The sequence below is a fragment of the Platalea leucorodia genome, assembly GCF_965183815.1.
Source record: "Platalea leucorodia genome assembly, chromosome: 2".
NCBI classification, from domain to species: domain Eukaryota; kingdom Metazoa; phylum Chordata; class Aves; order Pelecaniformes; family Threskiornithidae; genus Platalea; species Platalea leucorodia.
Window position 1 is genome coordinate 74096130 of NC_138824.1, and position 21868 is coordinate 74117997.

The window sequence follows — 21868 nt, forward strand, 5'->3', positions numbered from 1 at the left end:
AATGGTCTGGAAACAACAAAGCTAGAGCTTCAGTCCTGCCTGTCCTTGTGATGGAAGAATTGGGGAGGAAAGGCGGGGTGGGGGGATGAATGAGGCCAAAAGTTAGGAAATCTGTAGCGATTAAAAGGATATCCTTTCCATGCATCATGTAATTAGACTGTGAAGCTCATCTGCTGCAGGAAGTTGTTGAGACTGAGAATTAAACAAGATTAAAAAAGGAATTGGACAGATGATAACGAGTACAGATATTTCTAAATATCTGTATAAATTAATACCATTTTAAAAATTGATTGTTAGGATTAATCCCCAAATCCGAAGCTTATGCCTGATTAGCAACTAGAAGGAAACTTGACGTGTTCTTGCACATTCTTCTGGCTCATGAGATACTGTCAGAGACATGATGTTGGGTAGGGTTGATATAGTGTCTGATTTCCTGGCTTTTCCTATACATGCTTGTAAAGGAGACTAGGCAAGTACAATATTTAATTTGCCTGAGTCCTGGATAATCCATAAAAATAGTTTTAGGGAGTAGGGGTTTGAACATTAGGATTTACTGCAGTGTATGTCCAAATTGTGTGGATGTTTGAGAACTACAAATGTAATGCTACACTTATTCCTTTCTGTCCCAGCTTAACATCTTAAGCTTTTCATTCCAGTCAGCATACATGCCTGGAACTGTAGCTTCATTTCCATTTTAAAATTATGTTGCCTTTTATTTACTTTGCTACCAAAAAGCCCCAACAAAAAAAAAAAAAAAAAAAAAACCAAAACAAAACAAAAAAAAAAAAACACCTGTCTGGAGAATAAGGTGCCTTAATTCAGAAACTTCGTGCGCAGATGGCAACGTATTAGCGAGAAAAATTCTACCTCTCCAGGATGAGCCCACCAAATTTTGTCCTTAGATCTTCATCTTCTGTAAAAGGGCAGTCTTTTTCACATACTGTGAAACATCTATACAAAGATTAAACTATCTATGCTCAGATACTATGTCTCTATATTACACTTGGTCATACTACAATTTGGCTTTTGTTTTATTATTTACGAGGTGATTTTAGATGTAAACTGCTGCTTTGTAAGTGTGTTCAAATTTAGCTGAGGGTGTTCTTGAGAGCTACAATAGCGGAGAAAGCTTTAATGCTTATGGGTGCTTACAGGAATAAAAAAATTACTAGATCCTTTCAAAGGTGAATAAAAAAAGATGATTTGATCCCAAATATGATGAAAAACTCTTGTGTAATTTTACTTTACAGAAAGTGCCCACTGTAGTTTGAGTGTTTGGCACCTGGAATTTCAAAGTTGGCCTTCGAGATGCGTTGTGAAGGAAACCAAAAATCCAAGAAAATACTAGCTGTTTCAGCTTTCCTCTAGTTAGAGAGGATATTGGCCCTCGTTCTGCGCTGTTTTCTGTAAAAGATTTTTGCAAATATACTCTTGGAGGGGACAGAATGGGACATAGTAGTTCCCTTCTGCCTTTTAAAAGTCATGGCTCTGTGTTTCTGGGGCAGTGGGTCTTCTGACGCCCGAAGCAGTGGGCTCGAGGAATGGAAATACGTGTTGACCCTCTCCGGTCTCTGCTGGTGCAGGGGAAGCCTTAGGACCCAAGCAATTTGGTGCAACCCACCAGAAATCCCTCTTTGATTGTAACAACAGAGCAGTTAACCCGTAATTTAAACCTTTGAGGTGTGGTTCCCAGTCGTGGCTTAGATGCCTGTGACAAGTGGCTTACACTTGTTGGGGATTTGTAAGCAGGTGGTCAAAGTACCTGAAAGCTCAAGAGAGCGTCGCAAGAAGAAATACTAGGTTTCTTTCCATTTTTAAGAGATGACACAGTCCATTTGTTTTCCCTCACACATGCATTTGGGCAAGACAAGGTGAATGAGCAATGGTATCAGTCGGCTTCAGTACCAGCTTGCAGGAGGGGTATTGGAAAACGTATTTGACTTTTTTTTTTCTTTGCTTTTTTTTTTTTAAATGTGGTTTTAGGTTTGCAATGGTCATGAACAAAAGATGCCTGACAGTCTGTGCAGATCTGATGCTTGAATTGTTCAGTGAAGACGGGGTTTGTAGAAGGCTGTTGTATTGTCAAGACCCACTCTCTGTCTTTGATGCTAATATTTTACTGTAATTCTCTATAGCGTTACTTGTATCTTCCCTCATATCTTTAGTGGGTAAGGACACTTCACACAAAATAGTCGTCTTTGTTTCACAGGCTTGATTTATCCACAGAGTAAGCACAGAAGGGTCCTGTGAGGAAGATTATATATTGAATTTTCATAGAGTGCTTCCAGAAGGAGTTCGAGTTAAAGTCACATACGGCTTTTGGTGAAGCAAAAACCCTTTATAAAGGGTTTCTAAGAAGTTAATTTTCCTTGGACGTACTCTTCTAACATAATTTCCAAATAGGACTCAGAAGTCTGAAAAACAAATAAAACGTATGAACCATATCTTTCCTTCCGCAGCTCCATGATATAATTATTGTTTGGTGTGTTAGTGCCGTGGGGGAGCAGAGCATCCTTATTTCTGGAGAATTTTTGTAGAATTTAACTTTTAAAGGCTTTAGAGACAGCAGTGCGCCTCTGCAGAGGTGACTAGGAAGTTCTTATTGTCTCAGGAAATCCAAGCAGACTTTTACTGCAGAGCAAAAAGCTAATCTTGACTAAAGAACAAGGTCTCCTCTTCTAGATTTAAGCCCCAGCTCTAAAGCATGAAATAATTATTACAGTTTCTCAACAAAATGCTTAAGATTATTATTACGACATAAGCAAACAAATTTTTCATTGACGTCATTCACTCAAAGTGCTGCACCATTTTCAGCTGAAACTAAAAATTCCTGGCAGCAAAATGAAATGGCAAATTCAGACCAATCAATCTTGCATGGTAAGCAGGGCTAAAACTCATCTCTTCTTTCGTGCTTTCAGTTGCTAAAAATATTTTTTTTAAAATCCCACTGTCACACAGTAACTTCAGCAAACACTTACAGCGCTGGGGAGTTTCCCATTTCTGTGTGTAGGGACCTGGCTTTGCTAGCTGCAGTCGGTTGGTTGTAGCCCAGCTCTGCAAGGCCCTTCTCTGTCATGGTAGACATGCAGCGCTAGCTGAGTCTACTCTTGAGCAGTGATGTGTCCAAATGGGAATGCCTTGTTAGCCTAGACCTGGCATGCTTATTTTTCAGGTCTTCTCAATATTTATGATATTACAGATGATATTAAAATAAAGTTGAAGGGTTGTGTTTTAAGTATGGTAAGAAATAGAACTGCTTTTGGATGACTGAAAGATGACCACTACACTTCATGGGCTAACTGTGGAAGTGAAGGTGGTCCTTGCCAAGAGGAGAGTATATGCTGTGGAGTGGACTCGGTGTTGCTTTATGGATACAGTTAGAAAAGGAGCTGCATTGTTTTTCAAGTAAGTGTCCAAAAAGAAACAACCACGAGGAAAAGCTGGCTATCTAAATCCTGAAGGCGTGTGTCTGCTCTTCGCTGAGTTGGCTTAGCTCATAGCCTTGAGGCTGCCTGCTGAAGTAAATTTTACTTCTTTTGTCAGAAAACTCTCTTTGGGTCCTCTGGGTGTTCTGGTTTATTTCCACAACAAAGGAAATACAGAGTGAGTGATCAAGGCGTGTGTTCTCCTATGTTGACCTCTGAGAGTATTTTACTGTTGGAAGACCCTGCTTGGCCACATGTGAAGAAATGAAGAATGATGAGAGCTAGAGATTGTAATGATTCCAAGTGTCTGCAGGAAATACACAATTGCACTTTTATCACAAGTATGAATAGGCAATTCCTAGGAAGTCTTGGTCGAGTTTTGGGGTTCCTTAAGGTTTCAGCAGTTATGTTTATATTGGTTAAATCTTTGACCTTCAGTGGTACCTCCATTGTAAATTTTAGAAATCTGAAGTAGGGAATTTAATATTGCAGCATGGTGATGGTGTGGTCAGTACTGTACAACAGTCAAAAAACCAACAAAGTCCATGCTGCAGGGCATTTGTGCTCTAAAAATAGAAATGATACAGTTCACGTACCTAATGGATGATCAGAAGATGAATTTGCTGCTAAGCAGCGTAGTTGGAATACCGATGCCTTTAATAGCATTTTTCATCTAGTGTTTAAAAAAAAGTGGGCTGGATATGAAGCACTCTACTTCTGTATTCTGTCAGTGGCTTAAAAGGTAGTTTGTAAAGCACTTACCTCAGATAAGGTTTGAGGAATATCTCTTCTGATAATTAAACCAGTCATTGCACTTCTCATTCATTGGATTATTTTTTCCTTCTGGTGTTCTTTGGAATCATGCTGTGTTAGTGTTTCTCATAATCCTGGTTCTGTACCTGTAACACAGAAAATGAAAATGCCTTTTACGTGGCATAAATAATTTTACGTTGTATTTTTGGTGTGTACACATACTGCTTGGAAAAAATGGATGCTTGCAGTCTTAATGCTTTCACTCTTGTAATTCAGATTTTAATACAGGCCTGTTAGGTACCTGAGGATTTTTACACAGAAGACAGCAGTGAACAGTCTGGTCTAAACCAAAGCAGATAACACACCAGTAGCAAATAAGGGAGCCTTGAGTCTGTGATTTTGCGTTCCCTCAGTCAGCTTGCTCTCCTGGCAGCCCATGTGAGACACAGTTATAGGATATAATGAAGTAATACTGATGTTCCAGGTCACCAGCAGCCTATTTCAATACCTGTTTTTAATATAGAGCCTTTTTAAATAATGTTTACTTGATGATTTTCAAGAACAGCTGAGAATTTTTGCAGTAGGCATAACCGGTCTGGTGCTGTCAAATTGAAAAGGGTACACGAAGATATTTGGCTCCGAGACATTTTATTACTCTTCTGGCTATAAAACTGAATTAGTAAGAAGAGAGTTCAACCGCCACAGCTTATTGCAGGGATATTTTCTGTTTCATTTTATTGCCCTTTGAGGATTTGATTTCTTGTTATGATAATACAGTTAATTAGTTGTGATGTCTCTCTAACACCAAGCCACAGTCACTGTTTTGCTTTTATGAGTGTTAAACTGGTGCAGTGTAGCAGTGGAGAAAAGGATGCATATGCCCTTTATTTAAGTTGTATGCACCTGTATTTGACAGACATTGACATTAAGTAAGCTTTGAGATGACTGATAATCATGTTTGCATGCTTGTAAAAACTTAATCCTCTTGAGCCAAGAGTTGAATGTTATGCCTGGAGGTTTGTCACTGATGGGTTTGCTTTGTTTCACCACGGCACGTTTCATCGTATAGGTTTGCTAAAGGATGCTGAGGCTGGATTGTGTCCCTGTGCCTGCATCGGGGTTTGGGCACAGAGCAACACAGGTCTCATGTTTCAGCAAAGGCAGCTGTTCATCTTTGATCCCAGAGATCCTGACCAGGAAAACTTAAAGTGGTTTTAATAAATGAACAAGTTCCTATACATCAATTTTGCCATGGCAACTGTTCGTAGCCCATGATGAATATGACAGTTTAAAGCAGCTAAACTGAGTGAAAGAAAAGGATATGCTACCTTGTATTAAGTTGAGGTAAAGCCTACAGACTGGCAAGTAAAATAAGCTGTTTGAAAGTAATATGGTGAGGAGTCTTAAATCAGATGCAGACCTCTCCTCTCTCCCTGGTCGCCTGTAGCAGCCTTCTTCCTTCTGATTAGCCTTTGAGCAGAAGTTTGGGTTTGAGTTAGCATAAACTTCTTGCACCTGACACACTGAGAGTTAATAATCTAGATAATTTCAAATTGACTTGTTTGTGTGTTGGTACTCTTTAAAAAAATTATCAAGGTATATGCAATTGTTTCAGTGTAGATTAAGAAAAATACCTACTGCTTCCTTTAGTGCAACACTCTTTCTCAAGCCACTCTTTTCCCTGGTGTTTCTTGCAGGTGTTCCGCAAGGATCTCATTAGTGCCATGAAACTACCAGATTCTCACCATGTCAACCCTGATGAATATTATATCTTTGCGGACACATGGAAACAAGAATGGGAGAAAGGGGTTCAAGTTCCAGCCAGTCCAGAAACTATTCCACAGCCTTCTCTCAGGTAATGGCGATCAGATGCAGATGACATGCACGGAATGTCAACTTAGAGAGAAGATGGTCTCTGAAAAATAGGTTGTCTAAATGCAGTGAGCTTTTCTGTGTTATTATATGTAAATCTCCAATGCAGCAGCCTTCAGGCATGTTCTTAAACCAAACAAGTACCAATTTGGAAAACATTTCTGTGGCACTTCAGTCCAGATTTTGTTCTGTCTGTACACTGTTACACTATCGACATTGTGAGTTTAAAAAGGGGGTCTTTTTTCCTGAGTCACACGGTGCTATGGATTAAAAACTGTTTTTTCATTTGAGTATGGTGAGTTTAATAAATTAAAACTAAACTCAAATCTCATACATGTTACTTGAAGGGCTTCCCTATAAAGCATGGTGATACAGAGCAGTAGTCACACAATAGTTACTGATACCTGATAAAGTTACTCACTTGTTCATATAATTTAATTTTGGTTATTGTTGCCAAAGCTTTAACCCTTTCTGCCTTCTCTTGCCACCAATAGCTGCTTAACATTATAGAAGTTCAGTGATCTCAGTTTCAGGAGATATATAAATAACCTTTTGTTCTCTCACGCTGTGCTTAGACTAGGAGAACATAACACGGTAGTCTTGCAACCCTTCCTGGTGGAAACGGAGTGTGTTTCAACATAGAAATGTTATTGCCAGCATGGTCTTCGAGACGAAGATAAATGAATTGTCCAGTGAAAGCGCTGATGCCAGCATAATTTAATTTCCACTGGGGATATTGTCAGTACCAAGTTATTAAAAATAAATATATTGCATCTCATACCAGCAGTATTATATTAGAGGAAAAAATTGCTATAGATTTGGCTGGACCAGAGAAAAGAAAAGCTCACAAGGGAGCGAGAGGAAAAAATGAGCAAGGTGAACAGGGAGGAAGAATAGCAGAAGAACATTGTTTGTGCTAACGTTGACAACCCACATTGTCCAGTAAGAATTATATGGGATACTGCTTGACTGCTGCCTGCTCCTTCTTTATTCCTCTTGCCTTATTTCCCACAGCTTTTCTTTTCTCCTTATCCTGTGGAGGGTTAGCTCCAGAAAGCATGCAGAGCTGCTCACACATGGCACTGTTCCATTCAGTCTCTCCCTGGCTTCCTTTCACATGCAGGGCCTCTTGCATTGAATTCAGAGAAAGATTGACTTTATCTAGCTAAGGTCAGTCTTTCCATTCCCATAGGCTAGTTGACTAATCAAACGCTAAGTTTTATCTCTTAAAATAATTGAAAGATTGAAAACACTAATATTTTTCTCCCTTGCGTCCTAGATGATTTTTAGCTGTTTTTTCCCGTTTACATTTTTGCTTGGCATCTAAATGGTTCTTACATAACAAAAATAATACATTTGTAACATGGATGAAGTGTCATTTACAAAATAAGGGTAGACTGTTTATCCCAAATGAAGAGCGAGCATTTCTCCCACCCCACCGCCCCAGTAGAACAAATTAAGCTTTCGTGAAAAAGCCGGTATTTTCAACAAGTCAGTTGGCAAGATGTCCTTCTATTATTTAAGAATATAGTACAAAGATTGTTGGGGGGGTTGTGCATAATACTTTCTGTGGGTTTCAAAAACACTTGCATCATCGCACTAGTAGCATTCATTACATTGAAAATCGTATGCACAGTCTTACATTTTAAAAAGGATTCTGTGTACGTAGCAAAGCTTAGCACATTTTGTGTGAAGAAATGACATTTACAGAATCCTGTCTCCCTAGCCTGGCTACGCTTACCGGCTAGTTTGAAATCTGTGAAACACTAGGTTTCTTCACAATTATAGCAAATATTTCATGTCTTTCAAGGATGGATCTTAAAAAACCTGTAACTCTTAATTTCTTTTTTTTACTTTCACTCTAGGGTTGTAGCAGAAAAGGTGAAAGAAGTACTGTATACACGACCCAGGAAATACATCCATTGTTCCAGCCAAGAGCCCACAGAACCAGGTTACATCAACATTTTGGAACTGGCAGAATCTGTGTGTCGCTATGACTTGGATGACATGGACATCTTTTGGCTTCAGGAGCTAAATGAAGAGCTTACAGAAATGGGTAATTTTACAATCTGTCCTAATTTTAAAAGCAGCAGCTGATTTCTGCTGTTTGAGTTGTTGTCTGCTGTGTGAGATCTCTTAAAGATAGCTGGATGAGAATTGAATGGAAATGCTAAGGAAAACAGGAGGTAAAAATGCTTAAAATAATGGCTTGCTTGATCTGTTCATGTTTTATGTTTTACCCATTGTGCCTAAAAACTTCCTTACATCCAAAATCATGTGCAACTTCTGCAGGAGAGAAAAAGCCCACACCAGGTGGAATCAATTTTGGAACTTCAAAAGTTAAAAAATTTTGTGTAGGAAAAGCAGATGTTTCCATTTCTTAAACTTGAACATATTATTGCTACAAATTCAGAATTCTGAGGAGCTTGCGTGATGGGTTCTTAACAGACTAATTAAGTTTCACACATGTTAGGCCATTTAAAATCGGCTAAATAAACTCTTTTTTCCATGCAAGTTGTGGGTATAGAGGGCTATGAGGGGGTGTGAGCTATGGAAAATAATCTTGGAATTATCACTGGCATGACTGAGTTGTGGTGGAATAGCCTGTGTGGCTGGCATTCTTCCATGGATGATTGCAGGTCCTTTAGGAAGGACAGATGGGCAAAAGAGGGAGATATCTGGCATCTCTTGGATTTGCTGTTCACAAACAAGGAAGAACCTGTAGGGATGTGATAATTGATGGTGGCATTGGCTGTAGTAGCTATGAAACAGTGGTGACTGAGATCCTGAGGGGAGTGAGGAAAGGAAGTAGCCTTCTGGTCCTGGACTTGAGGAGAGCAGGTTTCTACTTAGTTGGGTAACTGGTAGGTGGGATCTGGGAGGCAGCTCTGAAGAGTGGAACTGCTGAAGAGAGCTAGCAGGACTTTAAGGACTTCCTCCTCCAAGCACAAGAAAGATCCATGCATATATTCATGAAAACAAGTAGATGTGTCAGGAGACCGGCTCGGTGAAGGAGGGAACTCATGACTGAGTTCCAGTGCCAGAGGATGTATGTAAGAGGTAGAAGCAAGGACAAGCTTCCCAGGCATGCAGGGATGCTGTTAGCAAAACCAGAGCTTTTCTGGGGGGCAGATCTCCATCCATGGACATTTTCAAGATCTGACTAGACATATCTCTTGAGCAGCAACCTTGTCTGGATTCACTGTTGACTCTGCTTGGAGCCAGGGATTAGGCTGGAGCCCTCTGAAGGTCCCTTCCCACCTGGAATGATTCTGTAATTCTTTTAATTCAGGGAGTGAGAAGATATCCAGGTATCGGAGAGAGTAGTTTAATGGCAGAAGACACCTTGTACAGGAGTCATTTATCTTTTCCATCTCCCTGTTTATCTGTTGCAACAAGGAATCCAAATTAGTAGCCACATTCTTGTGCATAGTCCAGCAGTTAAAATGTTAGCCTCTGATATTGTTACATGAATATCCCAGCCTTTGAAGGTCTGAGTAAATAGTGAACTATGGGCAACAGCATCATTTTTGACTGAGGATTTTGAGAGGATGCAGTTTGGAGATTTTTTGTAGCTGTGAACATCGTAGGGTTTCTTAATGCAGTGTATGTCCTGAAGCTGCAAGCTGAGGACCAGTCTCATAGCAAATCCTTTTTAAGTGGTTCTGCTTATACTCAGTTTGTCTAGTGGTAAGTGTATATAGCATGTGTAGTTTTCAAGTGAACAGACAGTATGGATTGCCAACAGTATATTTATCTACTATTTTACTTAAAAAACAAAAACAAAAAACCAAAAAAAACCCCAAACAAACAATAAAAGCACTTTCCATATCCATCGTGCTGATCACTCAAGTAGTGTACTGGATGGTACTGGGTGGTGGCAACTTTTGTACCTTTATAAGATCTAAAGTGTTCTTGATAAGTTTTATTTCCTAGGGAGTTAGTCTTCAGAAGAACATCATGTGTAATTTTGAAAGAATATTGTGTGTGATTTTGGATGTCATTAGTGTTTCTTAAAGTGATGGAGGTGGAGGGAGGATTGTATGGGAGCAGCTAGCAGTTACAGAAACTGCTGTCTGTCTTCTATGCTGTAGTGTTTTCTTCAATGTGCAGTCTTGTGTTTTATGTACAACTTTAAACTTTTACTCCAGTAGTAGTTCTGCTTGTATTTATAATTAGCCAGTGAGTGAAAAAGGTTTTCTATTTTTCTTTTCCTTTTTATTTTTAGTATGCGTGATGGGAGAGAAGATACTGTGTCTAACTGCTTTAGTTGCTAGAAGTTGTCCTTCTTTCTTCCTGCATCTCAGACTCGGTGAGAGGCACCTGACTGTCCTCTAATTCCCGTTCCCTATTCTTCATTGCAGGATGCGGGCCCCTGGATGAAAACACAATGGAAAAGACAATTGAAGTGCTGGAACGACACTGTCATGAGAACATGAATCACGCTATTGAGACTGAAGAAGGACTGGGTATTGAATATGATGAAGACGTCATCTGTGATGTGTGCCGGTCCCCTGACAGTGAAGATGGGAATGACATGGTGTTTTGTGACAAGTGTAATATCTGTGTCCATCAGGTTAGTGCCTGCAGAAATGTTGACGCTGTCCTGTGGTCTTAGTTTACCTTGGCAAGTGTGGAATTTGAACTAGTATTAAATGTTAATTGGAGGGCTTTGTGATTTTCTGGGTATGAAGGGCAGTACAATATGAAGTTGAATTTTTGTACCCTGACAGTTACAGTAGATTAAGTGGCCTAGCAATGGTAAATATGTGGGCATCTACAGTCTAATAGGAACATAAGTGTGTTCTTGGGACTTGCAAGTACTGCCTCTGTGACTGTGAACGATTTTTCTCCTATTATTAAACCTGCTTTTGAAGATAAACAGGGCTGGAAATGCTGGCTTGCTTTATATGTGAAGAATCTAAAGATCATTTGTTTCAGAACTGGGGTTTTTCCTCCTTGACTGACTAGTTAATTGACCAGACATGGGCTGTCCAAATTTAGCCATCTGAAACCACATGTAGGCACTTTAACAGACTGATCTTTTTAGAAGGCATAAGCACCTGCAATAACCGTGCTCTCAGTCTGAATGTTGCTCACGTTGATAGTGTTTCAGATATAACCAAGACTTTACACCGACTGAGCTCAGCATAGTCAGGCAGAGGTATCCTTATAATCAAGAAAGGGATATGAATCCTGTGGTTTCTGTGTGTCCTGTTCTGGAGGGGGTTGCAAGTAATACTCGGAAAACGTATCTGGCTGAAAAAAGGACCTGTCATCTCCCGGCTCGCAGTGGGCTGGCTTCCAGCCCGGCCGCTTTCCTGATCTGATTCATTGTGTGAAGCAGCCACGTGAGCCTGAGTGCCAGTAACGCGGCCAGTGACAGGAATACGGCCAGCAGCTGGGCCACCTGCTTCAGCCCCTGCCTGTGCCTGTTCTAAAGTAATGATGAATTTGCAGTCAGAGCCTTGTGGTTGCTGAGCTTGAGCTGATGGCCGGCTGCCTCCTTCCTCCTGACCCTTCCCCATGCCAGAGCTGCCTGAAACAAACTGGGGAGCGTGTCTGGGCTAGAGCTAATCCTAACAACAACAAGTCACTCTGTTTTTAATCTGGATTGGCCCTGGTTCACCACATAGCCTCAGGTCTGTTTGTCATCACACAGTCTGGAGGTGGTGGGTAGGAGGAGTGCGAGAGATTTCCTCCTTCACGGTGCCCTCTCGTGCCAGCTCAAACACATCGTGAAATTACTGGTTTAGTAGTCTAGGCCTCGTCCACTCGTTAGTTGGATTAAATTAGAAAATAGTTTCAGTCCATTTCCAATCACCTAAATGTGATCTTAGGTATAATGCCTCTTCTGCATTAGTAATAGGAAGAATGCTGGTGGGCATGTGCCACATAAGAGGAAAAAAAAATCACTTGTAAAATTTAGATTACAGCTCCCCCTGTTGGGTTTTTACAACAGTCATCACATCAAAATAGCATTTAGGTCAGTCAGTCTCGGCATTTCCATAATGCAGGATTTAATTCAGAAAAGTCCCCATCTCTCCAGGCCTGACATAAATGTGCAATATTTTATGGTATCGCTTCATATTAAGTACTGAGATGTTATAATCAGAACGCTGGGAAGGCAAGTGTGGGAATTTTATACTAGATTTGAATCTGAAAGACTGGTCACAGCTAATGATCCTGTTCTGTTGAGGCTTTCAATGTTACTGTGCCTAGAGATGGTGTTAGGAATGGTGGGATTTCCTCTGAAAGCCACCCTTTTGATACAGCTTTTATTTGGAGCAGCTGAGTGGAATTAGACCTTGGTGGCAGCCAATGGTTTCAGATACACTCAGCTTTAATATGCGTGTATGTATGTACAGCAGGATATATCTAGATACACATGTAGTTAGCCATTAAGAACTGCCAGGAATTTGAATCAGAAAGCAGACTAATTTTTTTCTTTTTCCTTTTTGTTTTTAATTCTCAAACCTAGCAAAACTTAAGAAATTTCTCATTTTCTGAGGGGTTAAGTGCGATACATAGGAAATAGGCCTAAAACCCAGCACCTCATAATTTCAGTATAAGCCGTAATTTTTGTTGCAATATCATATAAATATTCAAAGTAACAAACAATGCACAGAACTATAACCACAAAGGTAATTTAATGTTGCAGGAAATGGTCTTCAGTCAAACAGCTCATATCCCTTCACATCTAAACAGAATTATGTTAGAGTGTAAAGTTATTAGTGGTAGGAAGTTGTGATTTTAAAAAGGATTAGATGCAGAAGCTAATTTAAAGAAACGTCTACATTTCAAAAAATGCTTCAGAAATTTAAAAGTCACTAGAAACAGACGAAAGTTCACAACACCAGTGGTGCTGTGCAGTCACAATGGATATGTTTTACACTAAACAAACTGGCATAAAAAGACTTTGCTTTAGAGGCTGTTTATCTCTTTGATCACTTGACTCGTTTTAAGGTAAAGAAATTAGAGAAGGATTAAATAAAGGCCAAACTGTGCCTTTAGTATTTGAAACCTTTGGTCCATATGAATATTAATGCTTGTGTGTGAAATCATATCAGCACAATGATCTCAATACCTGTTTTCCTCCAAGGCATGCTATGGTATCTTGAAAGTACCTGAAGGAAGTTGGCTGTGTCGCACCTGCGTACTGGGAATACATCCTCAGTGCCTCCTGTGTCCCAAAAGAGGAGGTGCCATGAAAGCTACCAGGACAGGGACCAAGTGGGCACATGTGAGCTGTGCTCTCTGGATTCCAGAGGTAAAACTTAATTTCTGCCTCTTTCTTTGGTGTCATAGACTCCTCCTTGTCATCCTCCTTCTAGTTCCCTCCTCTGCCTTTTTATGTTCTTGTGATTTAAGGTATCTGTCTGGCTTAATACCAGACTTTATTCTGATGAGTCTGTACAGTCTGTGAGGACTGGGAGAGAGTCCAGCTTATGTTCCATTAATTAGTCACTTTGTCCCCTCCGTTTACTCAGCAGTCACTTCTTGATGTCATTATGGTATCTGAGTGACCTGCTAGAAAGGGTTACTGATGTGAGCTAGTGTTCACTGTGCGACTGCAGCTTCATTGTTTCTCTTATTTTCTGATTAATTTGTCTGCTCGCTTAAGTGTATAATTCGCATGCATACATCCACTTTGCATTACCCTATTGCATTATTTGTGTAGGATGGACTCTAAGATTTGTAGTTAAGGGGTTTTTTTGAACTAAAATTTTTCTGAATGGTGGGGAGATGAGGCTTTTTATCTTCTGTGTTATGCGTTTTTTATGTTATATTTTTATAAGCTTTTTTGGTATATCCGTGCATACATATATGGAGAGTTTAGTAATGAAGCTTTACACTTCTTCCTCTATTTTGAATCAAGTTTAGCATCACATTATGATTCTGTAAATGGGAATGTTCACTCGTGTATAGGTGAGGTTGGTGTTTAATTTTGTACTTAGAATATTTCTGTTTTCTTTCTGGTGAGATCCACAGATCCATTACGGTGGGTGGTTTAATGCGAGGCAGTAGCTAGATCCGTTGGCACCATGACATCAGGGGGATGGATGCCTTATTTTCTGAATCTTCTGCTTCCAAGTGCAGCCAGGCCTCAAGTTTGCAAAACTTTGAGGAAGACGTTAAGATTCTGGGTATTTTTTTAACGTAGCAGCCAGATGTAATGTGTAATTCCTAGCTCTGTCTCAGGCATATATCTACTTTTCAAGGAGGTTATCTTTGCAGTTGTACTTTCCTTTCAGGTCTGCTTGTAGTTCCTGGCATCTCTTCCACCTTTAAGGAGAGAGGAGTTGAGAAAAAAAAAAACAAAACATTTATTTTAAAATAAATAAATAAATAAATAAATCTTCTGACTTTTGCTCCTGTACTTATGAAGTGTCTTGGCTGGAAGCTCTCCTGGCTCTGAGCAGACCGGTTTTCCTAAGAGATCCTTTCTGCATGTGGTTGCCTTGATGCTCTTGCCAGCAGAAGAGGAACAAGCAGGTTTGGGAAGCAGGTGACGGCAGGGCAGGGAGCACATGCTGCCTTCCTGCCTGCCCACCTCCCTCCAGCTGCAGGAGAGAAGCTGCCGGGGAAGCACCCAGGTGGAGAGCTCGAACCCAGCTGCTCCCACAGCCTGTTCGGTGGCTCCAGGCCTCTCCAGGCATCAGGCACCTCCTCCCCTCCACACCAATGCCAAGCGAGTCAGGCACAGCGAGGAGGTGACACCTGCCAGTAGGGGCGGCAAATGCCTCTTGGAACCATTCTGTCTCAGTCTCCTGCGCTGTCACTTGTGAAACAATTCAGTCACCAGGGAAGCCAGAGAAACCTTTGGGAATCTCTGCTAAAATAGCAGGTCAGTTCCTCTTTGGAGAGTCACTGCGGCCTTATGTGCTGTGGGGGACAAGAAAGACCCAGAGTTTGAAGACCTAGGGATGGATACTTTAGGGGAGAATGTGTATTCTCATATACTATTTTTCTTCTCCTCAAGATAGTAGCACACTGGAACTCCCCAAAAAGAAACAGATGAATTACAAAGTCACTGCCATTTCCTCTTGTGGCCCTAATAAAATGGAGCAAGGCAGAATGCAGAGAGGAATGGGCCATAAACATGTCTGTGCCTTGTGGTAAAAGGCTCAAAGAGGGACTTCATGAGTCACCAAGTATAGGCTAGCATGGTTGCAGGCAATTACATCAGGTATTTTCCTTCATTAACTCATTCAGCACTGTCTTAAAATGTTTTTTCTTCCCTCCCTTCCTTGTGAGCTAATGCTGTCAAAAGGCTTTCTTGACCCTCACTTGACTGATTGGGACGTTTGAAGGTTTTTACTTTTCAAAGTGTACTCATTGTTGGTTTATATCCTTTTATTCTTCTGCCTTTATTGTCTTTTAGTGTAAATGTGTAGTCTATTTCATGTTTCCTTAAAAGGCATTCTTTTAAAAAAATAATAAAAAAAAGAAACACTGAGACCAGAAAGCTTATACTGTTTTGAAATTCAAGGTCCTTCTCTGCCTTAGATGACCCATTGCAGTTACGTAATGTAACTCAATCAACGTGGTGTTAGCTGAAGCAGAAAGTTATTTTTTCCTTGCCACAACTGGAAGGGTATCAGATTGACTCTCCTTAGCTGCTGTTGTGAGTGGCCGTGCTCCAGCCACTGGGCTGCCCTTCCCAGCCACCGATGCAGGTCATTGTGCACTTGTGCAGCTGCTGGTGGCAGGGGAGCAGAGGACAGCAGGGTGAAAATGAGATGGCAGCTCGTATGCGTAACAGTTGCAGAGAAGAGGCTTCAGCAGCACATTGTCTTCACTCTCTCCCACTCCTAAAACTTCTTCAGAGTACAGCAGTCAAAATGTAACCTGGTACAAGGTGAAGAAATAACAGAGAAAACAGCTACGTGTTACGGCAGATGGATCATTTCTGCCTTGGGATGGGAGGTTTTGGGGAATGAAGAGGTTGGCTTCTCTGCTCTCTGGATCCCTTGTGAGCAGCGAAATTAAAACAGACTTTGCCTTGACTCCTCTCTTTGAATATCAGAAACATGCAGGCGGCATGAGGCCAGTATAAATAAATTGCACCTGACTCTGTGAGTGCCTCTTTGTGCTTTTACAAAGTGGGGTAATATAAACAGGCAGCGTTACAAGCTGAACGGACAATATTTCCAACATAAATGTTTCCTGACCTCATGAGTCCCCTCTGGGGAAGGAGCAGGGAGAGCATTAAAAGGGAGGGAGAGGGAGAAGGTGTGTGTCACTTCCCAGCTCCTGCTGGGAAGCATGGTGGAAAGCTGGTATTACTCAGTTTCCAGAAAAAATCACTGAAGATTCTGGTTTCTTTTTGAAAGGAATATAAACAACCTGACATGGCGATATAATCCCTTAATTTCCAAAGAAAGTCTTGCCTCTTAGTGTAGTGGTAACTGGGATGAGAATTATAGTCAATCTTTGTACAGTATTGTTTCAGAAACACCTGTGCAACATGTAACCATCTCTGCTTTGAGCAAGGTCAAGTTAGGTTGATGAAAGGCTCTTTCATTTTGGAAGCAAAAAATCTACATTTCTGGACATGTTTTTCTGGAACCATTCAAGCAGTTCAGGGACAGCTTTGTCACTTTCCCACCAATTTATAGGAAGGCCACAACAGATTAAATTGGTTGTCAACTCTACCTGATGAGGGCATCACATATTGCCTGCTTATTCTCCTTCTTGTCTGGTAAAACCTGGACCCTCTCTGAAGCATCTCACTATCTTCCTAATGAAGACTTCTGGAAATGCCATGCAGCAGGCTGACATCAATATATTCCAGAAGATGTGGCTTGCAGTTGGGGGACCAGAGGGTGAAGTACTATAACAAATATAAATCTTACTAGAATCAATTTATGTTATTAATTCATTAAATGCAATAAACTACTTTAAATGTGGAAATGATGAACCAAGTAATCTCTTGAGAAGGTGTCTTTTCGACCTATTTAAATGATTTTTAGAGCAATGGAATGATAAGGAGAGAGTAGCAAAAATACTCAGTTTGAGCATAGCAACTATGACTCTTGGATTTGATCAACTTAGCACTGCTCTCTCTGGATAAGTCTTCCTCACAGACGAGTTCTGCTGAAGCACAGCCTTTCCTCCTCAGGGATTAATCAGGTTTTAAAATGAATACGTGTATATCAAGTGATTGTTGATGTACCCTAAAAGGGAAGCTAGGAAATTCAGCTTAGGCTACTGGCTCTTGTAAAATCAATGGCTTAATTATCACATGTTAAACTAATTAAGCAACAGGCTGGCTAACTTGGTGAGGTGGGCTTTAAACTGAAGGACTCGGCGGGGGTGGGGTGGGGTCCAAAACAGAAAATCTCCACCTGGCTGGAGAGCAGCTCTGTGGAAAGGGACCTGGGGGTCCTGGTGGACAGGAAGCTCAACAGGAGTGAGCGGTGTGCTGCTGCTTCCAAGAAGGTCGATAGGATGCTGGGTAGCATCAAAAAGGGCATCACCAGCAGAGACAAAGAAGTCATTATCCCTCTCTACTTGGCACTTGTCAGGCCACACCTGGAACACTGTGTACAGTTCTGGTCCCCGCTGTACAAAAAAGATGTGGACAGGCTGGAGGGCGTCCAGAGAAGGGCCACCAAGATGATCAGGGGTCTGGGAAGCCTGCCGTATGAGGACAGGCTGAGAGAGCTGGGCTTGTTCAGCCTTGAGAAAAGGAGGCTTAGAGGTGATCTCATCACCATGTACCAGTACTTAAAGGGGAGCTACAAAGAAGATGGAGACTCCCTTTTTGCAAGGAGTCACATGGTGAGGACAAGGGGTAACGGGCACAAGTTACTCCCAGGGAGATTCCGATTGGACACGAGAGGTAAATTTTTCACAATGAGAACAGTCAATCATTGGAATAATCTCCCCAGGGAAGTGGCTGACTCCGCTACGCTGTACACATTTAAGACTCAGCTGGACATGGTGCTAGGCCCTCTCGTCTAAATTGTGCTAGAAAGGTTGGACCAGATGATCCTTGAGGTCCCTTCCAACCTGGTATTCTATGGTAATTCGTATAACCTGGATTTCCCTAGGAGAGTCCTACTATGGAGGTAATCTATGAAAACTACTGTAGCATAATACTCCTAAAAGTTTTCTAGAAAAAAACGATGGCTGTTAAATCTCAGCCTTAACTGATTTATTAAGGAATCAGCTTTATTCTGGCCTCACAGTGCCACAGAGCATGACCTAGGAACCTCCTTTCTTTGAGTTCTTAGATCTGACCCCTTTGAGAAGAGACCCCTATCCCACCACTGGAAATACAGCTCTGTTCTGTTCAGGTGAATTGTTCATAGAAAGCGTGGAGATGTTCCTAGCTAGAATCCTACAAAGATAATGTATGTCTGTTTTGATTTCCAAATTATGGGGGACAGTCCTTATTTCCTAGTATGGACAACAAGCAGCTGAGAAATTTCTATCATAATGGATATGTGGACATTAGTATAACAAAGAATAGGAAAAAGTATCCTGTGCTTATCTGAATTTTTTTTTCTTTCTTTTAGTATTAATATTCATAATCTGGTTTACCAGAGACAAATGGATCATCCAGACTAAGTATGTGAAAACTGGCACAAGAGAATATACTGTGCTTTGTAGTAAGAGAAGTTTGTTGTATTCTTTCTCAAATTATACTCGATACAATCTGTAGTTAGGAAAGTGTACTAGAATCACATCTTGCATTGGGAGCGCTCAGTGGAGAGGCAGAGCTGGGAAGCGAGGCTTTCCCTGGCTGCTGACTGATAGATCTGGTTCCGTCCCAGATTGTGAGCTAGCAGAAGTAGCTATTATAGCAGATCTGTGGATCTTAAAGAAGGAACTTCTCGGGTAAGTATGAGTAAGTGTTCCTAGTTTGTTCTGAGTAGCTTGTATTTTGGTCCTTTTTAAGTTAGACCTGTTAAAGCAGCACAGAAAAAAAAAAAAAGGCAGAATGGAATAAACTTAAGCATCACTTACTGCAGTCTTTCAACTGGTTCATAACAAGGCATGCTGTAGATGCCTCAAATGTTTTGAAGAATTGCAACTTCTAGCCACCAGGTCAAAGTAGTAGTATTCCACAATATTGTTTTCATGTGGGATCTTTTAGGGTCCCTTGGTAAGAAGTATGAGCACATGGAGATCTCACAGCAAGATAAATGTGTGGTCATATTTCTTCTTCTGGTATTAATGGAGAGCTTGTTTTTATTACCTTGATAACTATTTTCCATGCTGTTTTTTTGTTTACAGGTTAGTATTGCTTGCCCAGAAAGGATGGAGCCAATCACAAAGGTGTCTCACATTCCACCAAGTCGATGGGCTCTAGTGTGTAGTTTATGCAAACTGAAAACCGGTGCTTGCATCCAGGTACGTACTCGTCCTGTGGTAACTCTTGAGTCTATGTGAGAAGGGCAATTTTGGGTTTGCGTTTTTTCTTTCTGTGTTCAGAGATGCTTTACAATGCAGATGACAGATGCCTACTTCTTCATAACTGTTTGCTATCAAATTAGTTCACTAGCACAGAGATTTAGGAGTTAGTCTGATTTGCCTTCTTTTGAATAAGGCTGAGATGTGTAAGCGCTGCTATGATGTGGGTCAGAGATGGATAGAAAGGTCCTTCTATTGAACACTTCACAAACAAGAAAATACTAAGTCGGGTGATACCAACTTGAAAGACATCAACAGGTATTTTTAAGAGTGCTTAGGAAATATGTTTTTGTAGGGATGGGCTTTCATGTAATTAAGATAATTCTGTCCTTTTTTTTCTGGTTTGTTGCTACTGTTAGTGATTGAGGCGTTTTGTTTTCTTTTGTCTGTAGTGCTCTGTGAAAAGCTGTATCACTGCCTTTCATGTCACCTGTGCCTTTGAGCATAGCTTAGAGATGAAGACTATCCTGGATGATGGGGATGAAGTCAAGTTCAAGTCGTATTGTCTAAAGCACAGCAAGAACAAACAGAATTCGCTGCCTGATGTTGATGAGCACCCCAAGAGCGTGTCAGACCAGAAGCAAACAGAGAGCGAGAAAACCAGTTTGCGAGCCCAGAAACTCCGAGAGCTGGAAGAAGAGTTTTACTCACTAGTTAAAGTGGAGGATGTTGCAGCAGAACTGGGCCTTCCTAAACTTGCTGTAGACTTCATCTACAATTACTGGAAATTAAAGCGAAAAAGTAACTTTAACAAACCATTGTTTCCTCCCAAGGAGGATGAAGAAAATGGCTTGGTGCAGCCAAAAGAAGATAGCATTCATACTCGCATGAGGATGTTCATGCATTTGAGGCAGGACCTAGAGAGGGTAAGAGTTTAACTGGTAAAAGTGGGAATGGGGGAAAAAAGTAAGGCCTTTTAACTCCAGTCTCCTGGTATGCTGCATTGCCTGCTGCAGAGACACTCAGGAACTGTCCCTTCTCAGTCCAGTGAGAGATCCAATGTGAAAGGAGTGCTTCCTGACCTGCTTAGAGGTTATTCCTTTATGTATTTTAAGATGCATGTTTCTATGCACAATGGACATATTTGCTAACTGACTCCTTGATTTCAACTTCAATTGTGTAAATGTTTTAAAAAATTGAGTAAATTTATTTGACCCAGCTGTAGTAGTTGCTAGTGATACAGGTTCAATAACAAAAAACGTTACTTTTATTAAACGAAAGTAAGTGCAAACAGCAAAGCAATGGGGTAGGCTTAACAAATTCTTATCTTCCACCTTCTGTCTTGGGATGGAGGACTCTTGATTTGTACTTAAAAAGGTGTTTTGTAAAGGTTATAGGAGAATGGTAAATATTAGCCAGTTTTGGGTTTGGAAAAATCAATTTGCATAGGTAAAGCAGTAAGTATTCTCTGGTGAGTGTGCATTAAGCTTTTGGAGAATCCTAACAACATATTAAAGCAGAGTTTCTCACCTTCATGGTTTGAAGGCAAGTAGGTGAAGTCCTAGATGGTTAACTTCCACGGTGACTTTTTGGCTCCACACGCACAGAAGAAGAATGCTGGCCTGTACTCGTACCGCTTCCTGTGACAGCTGATTCAGGAGTCTTACTCACCTCTCTTCCTCACCAGCATGCTGGTGTCAGCTAGCCCCAGGTAGCGGGCAGGCTGAATCGCTCGTCGCTCTCTTGACCTAGATGCTTTCACTGCACGTAGCTGCCTTAGGTGCTACAGTTGGTTAGCGGTCTGAAAATAAGCCACTGAGTCTACCACTGCTTGTGGCTTTACTGAGAAGGAGGAAAAGGAAATTATCTTTTTATCAGTAGCTAGCTGGGCTCTTATCAGATTGCCAGGTAGCTGGTAGTTTGAAAAGATGGAGTCCTTCAGCAAAATTCAGAGTGGGAATTTATTAGGAAGGCGTATGTAGTGCGTTTTTCCAGCAGCTCGTGTGGGAGGAAGCCAGGCCTGTTACGGCTCAGAGGCTGCCCTTAGGTTGTCCTATTAGCTAGCGATCACCTGCAGTTTTCAAGAGCTTAGAGATAGGTAGTGAATGTAAAAAAAGTTAACAAAATATAAAGTAGGTGTGCTAAATGTGATATGGAGACAAGACATTGGGGAAGAGGGGAAGGAAAAACAAAAGAGAGAAAATAGTGTTGTAAGAAAAGGGAAAACAATATTGGGGAGAGAAAAGCATAAAAATACAGGAAGATGAGTGTTGGAGCTGAGATTTGCGCTTGTCAGTCTAACTGTTGTCTTGCATGTAGTTAGAATCAAGCTCAGATCTCCTTTTCCAGGAGCACTTTGGATATGGATCCTTATTTAAAAAAAAAAAATCCATAACATGGTGCAAATGGGAGGTTGAGATTTTGGTTGGGGTTTGTTTTTTTTTTTTCTTTCA

The 21868-nt window shown here is 40.9% G+C and overlaps 1 protein-coding gene across 1 annotated transcript in view; it reads left to right on the forward strand.

The window, feature by feature from the left end:
• Positions 1 to 21868, forward strand: part of LOC309604589 (regucalcin) — a gene marked incomplete at its 5' end in the record, with an annotated part of 71383 nt that overhangs the window by 21573 nt on the left and 27942 nt on the right. The window contains 6 exons of the mRNA XM_082338037.1: positions 5876 to 6033; positions 7916 to 8106; positions 10415 to 10626; positions 13153 to 13320; positions 19299 to 19415; positions 19868 to 20341. Of these exons, the coding sequence (XP_082194163.1) occupies positions 5876 to 6033; positions 7916 to 8106; positions 10415 to 10626; positions 13153 to 13320; positions 19299 to 19415; positions 19868 to 20341 (1320 nt within the window). The remainder of the gene's footprint in view (positions 1 to 5875; positions 6034 to 7915; positions 8107 to 10414; positions 10627 to 13152; positions 13321 to 19298; positions 19416 to 19867; positions 20342 to 21868) is intronic.